The 7,869-nt window shown below is 38.6% G+C and overlaps 1 protein-coding gene across 1 annotated transcript in view; it reads left to right on the forward strand.

The window, feature by feature from the left end:
- The window catches only part of WEE1 (WEE1 G2 checkpoint kinase), a 28,752-nt gene extending 25,507 nt beyond the window's left edge, over positions 1-3,245 (forward strand). Inside the window, exon 11 of the mRNA XM_042472824.1 lies at positions 1,995-3,245. Within this exon, the coding sequence (XP_042328758.1) occupies positions 1,995-2,145 (151 nt within the window). The 3' untranslated portion in view covers positions 2,146-3,245. The remainder of the gene's footprint in view (positions 1-1,994) is intronic.
- The last annotated feature ends 4,624 nt before the right edge of the window (positions 3,246-7,869 follow it).

The following is a 7,869-nucleotide window of genomic DNA, read 5'->3' on the forward strand; positions in this document are numbered from 1 at the left end:
CAATGAGTCTCTAAACTATGATACCACTAAGGAACAATTGAAAAGTGTAGTATTATGCAATTTAATGAACAGATGTGAAGTTAGAGCAACATCCTTTTCACATGGTTCTTCTGTGTTCATGGAGCTCTGATGTTAGACATGAAACATATGACAGAGTGTGGGAAATTACTATTAAAAGAATTAATTTCCATCATAACACCTACACCTAGGCATCTAGGTCCTACACCTAGGCAGAAAAAATGAAAATATACAGTTGGCCCTCGGTATTCACAGGAGATCTGTTCTGGAAAGCCCCTCCCCCCAATATTAAAATCCATGGATGCTCAAGTCTGCATTGTTCCCAATGGCGGTGTGGCCAAGCGCCTGCACCACAATGGGACTCATCCTTCCTCCCTCCCGGCTCTCACAGGCAGGTGGCATATAATGTATAATGCAGGCGCACTGTATAGTGTCTAGATTAAGGGAAGTGATAGTACCACTGTATTCTGCTTTGGTCAGGCCTCACCTGGAATACTGTGTCCAGTTCTGGGCACTTTACTTTGAGAAGGACGTTGAGAAGATGGAATGTGTCCAGAGGAGTGTGACCAAAATGGTGAGGGGTGAGGAAGCCGTGCCCCCCAAGGAGCAGCTTAGCGAGCTGGGAATGTTTAGCCTGATGAAAAGAAGGTTAAGTGGGGACATGATATTCATGCTTAAATATTAGAAGGGATATCATATTGAAGAGGGAACAGACTCAAACTACAGGAAAAGACATTCCACCTCAACATTAGGAAGAACCTCCTGATAGTAAGAGCTATTAGACAGTGGAACACACTTCCTCAGAGAGTGGTAGTCTCCTTTGGAGGTCTTTAAACAGAGGCTGGATGGCCATCTGTCAGGGGTGCTTTGTTTATGTGTTCTTGCATGTCAGGGGGTTGGACTGGATGGCCCATGTGGTCTCTTCTAGCTCTATGACTCTATAACATTATTACAGTTACTACTGTGGGATCCCTGATTGGATTGGATTATTATTGCAGGAGGAAGAGGCCAGAAGGAGTTTGGGCAGAACATTCACTTGATCCTCCCTGATAGCAAAGTATTTGTCCTGAAAATGATGTCTTGACATATTGCATAGCCATAATTGCACATCCTCAATATTTGGTATGGAAAGTCATGAACAGGAGCACTTGTGAAGCAGTTGCAAATTGATGTATTTTTGCATAATAGCCATGTGTTGCTTAGATATTATTATTTACTAGAAACTATAGACTGCTACCTCTGTATTCAGTACCTTAATTTAGATTAATGTGTGAAGTGGTTATGTGCCAGAAACAGAACGTGGTTCTTTCTAGAATTCACCTAGAGAAACTTTATACATAAAATAAAGGTATCTATTACGTATGTTCTATTGGTTTTACAAAGTTGAGATCAGAGTGGTAGTTATCCTCCTATTAACCCAGGGTATGTGACTTCTCCAATCCAGAGGGAGCATATGCAATGTTACTGGAGCTGAATCATACCTGCCCTGTCCAACCTCCTGTTGTTGTTTTTCCCCTGAAGGAAGGCCCCTGTGTTCTCTAGAGCCAGGGAGAAATTTTGTCCTAGTCTGGATTTGGATCTTCTTGAACTCAGAAATCACTTGTTTGAACCCCACCTAGAACATTCTTGGGGACCTTGGTGCAGCCTGTAGGTTGCACTTTGCCAACTGCCATATTAAAGAAAAACATCTGTATACAGAGTAAGCTAGTGGGGAGTAAGATGTCAAAGCAGCACCTGTTTTTGAAATGTGCTACATTTTAGCAGAAGTAGAGAGAGAGAGAGCTATCCATATTAGGCTAAGTTCCACTTGGAAGACTATTTGTGATTCTGCAATGAATGGTTTGGAAACTCTTGATCAAAACTAAAGTGAGTTTTCTTTTTAGCATGTTTGAAATCTTTTTTAGCAGTAATGCTATCTAAGAGGGTGTCAGCAGTGTTATCTAAAAGGGGATTAACATAATTTTTTCCTCTTCTAGGGAACTGAAGAAAGCCCAGATGGCAAAGGCAGCAGCTGAGGAACGAGCACAGATTACAGATCGAATGGCAACTAGATCTACAGTACAGACCAGAACAGCTCGTCTTAATGGGAAAAAAATGAACCGTTCAGTTAGCCTCACAATATACTGACTTGATCATTCTATAAAACTGGCAAAGGAAGTGGATGGAATATTGCTGGACTACATTAAGAATGGAAGAGAGGATTCTGTTTTTTATTTTCTCTTTAATCACTGTCAATGGTTTTAAAAAGGAGCCTTTTACATTTTAATTTTTGCAAATGCAGTTGAATAGCTGTGTTTCTAATTCCCCAAAGAATCTAGGATGTTAACTTCCAAGCCTTTCACTAACATTGTCTATTTACACCATCCAAAGTTAACCACCAGCAGGGTGGTGTGCTGCTTTTTAGTTTCAGTATATTGTAATGAAAGGCATTTTCCTAGTAGTCTTGAGGAACTTTGTTTGTAAACTGGCTCTGTTTGGAATGGAGGGAAGAAATGCCAAATGCAAAAGATTTAGCAGGTCAAACCTTACCTGGTGCCAGGTAAACTGTTGTGAATTTTGTGTATTCAACTGGGAGCACTTTGTTAGGCATTGCTTAGGCCACAGGAATAAGGCTGTGGAAACATGCCATGTGAAACTGCTGCTATTTTTAGTTTGTCTTTGCTGTAAAACTGTAGCATTAAAACAATCATTGTGTTAGCAGGCTTTCTTTTTAAAGAAAAATTATGTGAAAATGTCAAAGCTGCCTTAGTGAAAGCAGCTTCCTTCTCTAAAGCTAGTGTACTATGTACAGTTAATGCACCAATTTTATATTTGAATTACATTATTAGTGTAAATATTTTGTTTTGTAATAAAAGTTCTCTAAAATGTAATTCTTCTCCTTTCTCCTCCTCTTCCTTCCTCTGTTAATATTTGAATGTATTTGTTTGTATTTTTAGTAATTGTACATAGATGTACTGTTTTACCATTTTTCAACATGAATGTATTTAGCTGTTCTTATAGTGTACCATATTGAACACTGTCATTTGAGATGTCAGAAGATCCTATTCAAATTTATTTCAACTTTAGTTAATATAATTGGCCCTCCTAATAATCTGTTCTGATATTGACAAAATGGATGGTATCCATTATGGGTGTTAGGTTTAAACCAATGTTTTTTCCCACTTGAATGTTTCACTTTGTTTTCATTAGAATTGAATTGGAATATTAAAGTGACATTTTGAAATGAATATTGTCATGCTTTTGTCAGCTTTTAAGATTACAAATCAGTAACAGGCCTGTAATCCATTCACAAAATACATTCTTATTTCAGGACTGGTCTACCAAAATATTGCTCATCTAGTTAGCATGTTTACTGAAGGAGATTGTGATTTGTCTGAGACAGTGTTGCTTTTGATGTAGGATGGGTTTGGTGAATTTCAGTCTCAGTGACATAAGCTCTCTTCAGTTTGATGCATCTAGAAAGCATATTTCATAGATCGGATAAAAACTGCTTCCATTTAACTGTAACTAGGAAACAGTCTGTATGAGGTCAAGGTATTTTTGGTCAAAAGTGTTCTTGTGAATATTCTTCATTAACAGATGTAGAACAAACAACAGTGACAGTCCTGCCTTGGTTTGAATGTTATGCTTAAGACATGATACAGGGAAGGCAAAGCCAATGGTAAAGAAATCTGGGAAATGTAGTTCACCTGGTTTCCACCTCTGGTTTACAGAATTAAATAGGAAGCTTTTGGTAGAGCTTGGAAAGTTTACTATCCAACAATAGCTGGAGGGCTTCATGATTCTTAACCCCTGGCCTAAAGCCAATGTTTAGTCCCAGATACAGTAAACCCATTAAATTAATTGTCATATGGTAAGTCTGTGTGTACATAGATACTGTGGCTAAAATGGACCTTGCTAGTTGGAACCAGCAATTGGATTTAGGTCAAAGTAAGTGATAATATTAAAAATACAAACAGATTTGTCTTATTCAGCCAGGGATGGACAATTTAAGTGAGACAAGGTAAATTTTGCACCATCCATACCCAACAGGATTAATTTTCCTGTTTTCCCAAACAACTTATTTTACTAAAAAGATGGAGTATGGGAAGGCTCCCTTTGTGTTGATTTAAAAGGAGCAACACTTTCTGGAAGTGATTTTTGTCAATTTTTTAAAAAAAGAGAATCATACTTTCTGGAGGGGTGATTCTTAAACAATAAAAAAACCTTGCCAATTGAGAGATTACAGGGGTTGCACAAATAACCCTCTATCTCATTAACAAGCATTTGAAAAGCTCATAATTTTAAAAAAATTGAGCAACCCTCACTCCCCACACACTCAAAGCTTCCTTTCTCTGCAGCTGGCTCTTGCTACATTATGGGGTATGGAAGCAAACAGAAAAGCTGGATAGCATAAACCCATCAAAAGAGACTGCATAAATGCTGCTAATGAATAAGTTACATAACATAACTTTACAAAGTGAAAAGGTAATCTGAAAATAAGCACAATTGCATCAGTGCACAACATCCTTTTAGAGGCTATTAAAGATAGTCTGGAATTCTTGAAGGCAAAATGTTACAATCCTCAGAGAAACTAGAATGTTTGGTTTAGTATTACATTCCTTGGCTTTGTTTTCTGGTTTATCAGAGAATCTAGTACAGTCAGCCCTTCTTATACACTGATTTTTTTTATACACAGATTTAAGCGTCCATGGTTTGAAAATGTTCCAAAAAAGTGTAAATTTCAAATATCAAACTTTGATTTTCCATTTTTTATAAGGGTCACCATTTTGCTATATCATTATATTTAATGGGATGTGAGCATCCATAGATTTTGTTATACACAGGGGATCTTGGAACCAAACCCCAGCATATAACAGGGGTCCACTGTAATAGCTAAGATACCTTTATATAAAGACTTTTGCAGTTTAGGAACACTATTGAATTTTTGTAGGAGATAAAAAGTTGGGAATAGTATTTATCACAGGCCTTAAGAGGGATATGTTAGCTATATAGTACTACATTCTGAAGCTACCCTTTGATTTTAAATAAAGCTAGATACAGATTTGCTCTTCTGCAACAATGTTTCATTATCTAGATGATAGAGATCAAGTAGAGTGCGTGTGTGCTTAAAAAAAAAGAACTACCCTTTGCTCCATCAGCTTGGGGCTGCACTGAATGGCAGGGGCGGGGAGGCTATGTTTGCAAATCATCACCTTGGCCCTGGTATCTACTGTGGTTTGATTCCTGGATCCTCTGTGGATACCAAAATCCATGCATGATCAAGTACTATTATGTACAATGCCATAATAGAATGGTGTCCCTTATATAAAATGACAAAATTAAGCTTTGCTTTTTAGAATCAATATTTAGAAACATATTTTCAAGCTGTGGATGGTGGATGTTAAAACCCATGGATATAGAGAGCCAATGCTACTCTTCAATTTAATATGTTCTCAAAATGGACTGCAACAAATCACCTTTCTACCTAACAGACCCCATGACAGAATTCACCTAGTCATGTGCCTACTGCTAGACTCTCCCCCTAAGCCAGGGGTAGGCAATCTTTTTGAGCCAGGGGTCGGGTTGCTGTCCCTCAGACAACTGGGGGGCCTAAGCCAAAAAATAAATAATTAAATAATTTTAAAAATAAATAAATAAACAAGCCAGGGCAAATGTGGGACAAAATTTTCAAATGGAGGACACTTTTTTTTAAAATGGAGGACACGCAAAAAATTGCTGATTTTTTAAAATAAATGTTAATATAAATGCATGTTTCTGAGGCTTCTATAGACAATTGCCCCCCCTTGCCCGCCTCCTCCTGATAGGCCTAAGGCTCCACGCCCTCACGCGAGGGGCCAAAGGCTCCAGCAGCAATCTGCGGCAGGACCGGGCTGGGGCCAGTCCCAAGGCCTTGCCGGGCCGCATCCAGCCCGCAGGCCGTAGGTTGCCTACTCCTGCCCTAAGCATTTGGACATGTTGGGATTCATGTCACACCTCCTAGTTTTTTACTTCAGGGCTATCTTACTGTAATGTGTTCAAGGCTTTTTGGCAATAAGTGTAGCTGAATATGAAACTTTGCTTAGGGTAAAATGACAGATTTTCACCAAGCTGACAGCAGTATGTCCACATTATACAGTTTTTAAAGACTTCTGCATTGATGGTGAGTTTGTGACTGGGCTAGATGTAACATGTTGGAATCTATGTATCTTTTTATTTATTAGATTTATATCCTGATTTTTTTTTTTATCAAATTGGGATTCAAGGCAATAATTTAAAAAGACAACTAAAACACCAAGGTATAAAAGTTAAAAAGGAATTAAACATTACTGTTATTAAAAGCATACTAGAAAACAGATAAAACATATTTAAAACATGGGCTGCATCTACACTGCACAATTATGCAGTTTGACAGCACTTTAGCTGCCAAGGCTCAATGCTATGGAATTCTGGGATGTGTAGTTTTGTGAGATATTTAGCCTGCACTGTCAAAGTGCATTGGTGCCAAAACAAACTACAAATCCCAGGATTCCATAGGATGGAGTCATGACAGTTAAAGCAGTGATAAACTGCATGCATTCTGTAGTATTGCAGTGGCCATGGTTTTAAATAATATAATAAAAGATTAGAAAACAATACACCATTTAGACACACACTACAGTTCCATAAAAATCAGTTCAAAAGCATGCTTAAATAAAAATGCCTTTACTTACCAGTGCAAAGAAAACAGAGAGGGGTGCTATAAAAATTAAACATTTATCTTAGATGTATACCAGGACTGGGAAAGCTATGCATCCCTTAGTTCCAAAGCCTTTGCTTCCAAACAGGTGGACTTTTCTCCCTCCTGATGCTGGAGTGGGACCAGCTGCAGATGTTTCCAGAAGGGATGGGAGGAGGAATCTGGGTTAACTTTCCAAGGGCAGATATTTCTCCAGCTTGGAGCTTGAGATCTCATCCATCTTAAGGGGTCCATGGGACACTGCCCTCCAGATTGAATAGGATTTCATCTTTCAAATAATTTAAAGTTGTTGTGTGCCTTCAAATCATTTCCGACTTACGACAAACCTATAATGGGGTTTTCTTGGTAAAATTTGTTCAGAGAGGGTTCTCCTTTGTCTTACTTCGAGGCTGAGAGAATGTGACTGACCCAAGGTTAACCAGGTGGGTTTACATGGCTGAGCAGGGATGGAAACCTGGTCTCCAGAGTTAGCAGAATGCTCAGGCCACTACATCATGCTGGCTCTCTAAAGTGATCAGGATATTTTGATTCAAAAGGATACAGCAACACCTACTGGTAAAAAGAAAAAAAACCCTACTATTTTATCATTAGTTTATCGTAGCATTGTAAGTTGGCATTAGCAAGGAATTAACTCAAAACAAGCAATACACTCTTTTTTCTTTTTCCACAATATTATTTCCCCCTATGTCCCCCCCCCCCTTTGTCAAAATGTGGATTATTAAGGGCCAGATTCCATTTTGTCTTTCATTGCTGTAATACATGTCAAGCTTATGGCATCAGCAGCACATTTCTTGATGGAAGAGAAAAGGCCAGAAGTATGCTGCATGCTTGCAGCTACGGGTGTTTCTACTTGTAATTCCTTGTTTTATGCTGTAAGACACCTTTGAGTCCCAGCTTTGGCAAAAAAGGCAAAGTATAAATCAAGTAATTCGTTATGTGCCTTCAAGTCATTTCCAACTTATAGTGATCCTATCACAGGTTTTTCTTGGCAATTTCTTTCAGTGAGGGCTTGCCCTTGCTTTCCTCTGAGGCTGAGAGAGTGTGACTTGCCCTAGGTCACCCAGTGGACTTCCATGGCCATGTGGGGATTCAAAACCTGATCTCCAGAGTCATAGTCATAGGGCTATAAATAA

This window comes from Sceloporus undulatus, chromosome 1 (assembly GCF_019175285.1).
Source record: "Sceloporus undulatus isolate JIND9_A2432 ecotype Alabama chromosome 1, SceUnd_v1.1, whole genome shotgun sequence".
Taxonomy (NCBI): domain Eukaryota; kingdom Metazoa; phylum Chordata; class Lepidosauria; order Squamata; family Phrynosomatidae; genus Sceloporus; species Sceloporus undulatus.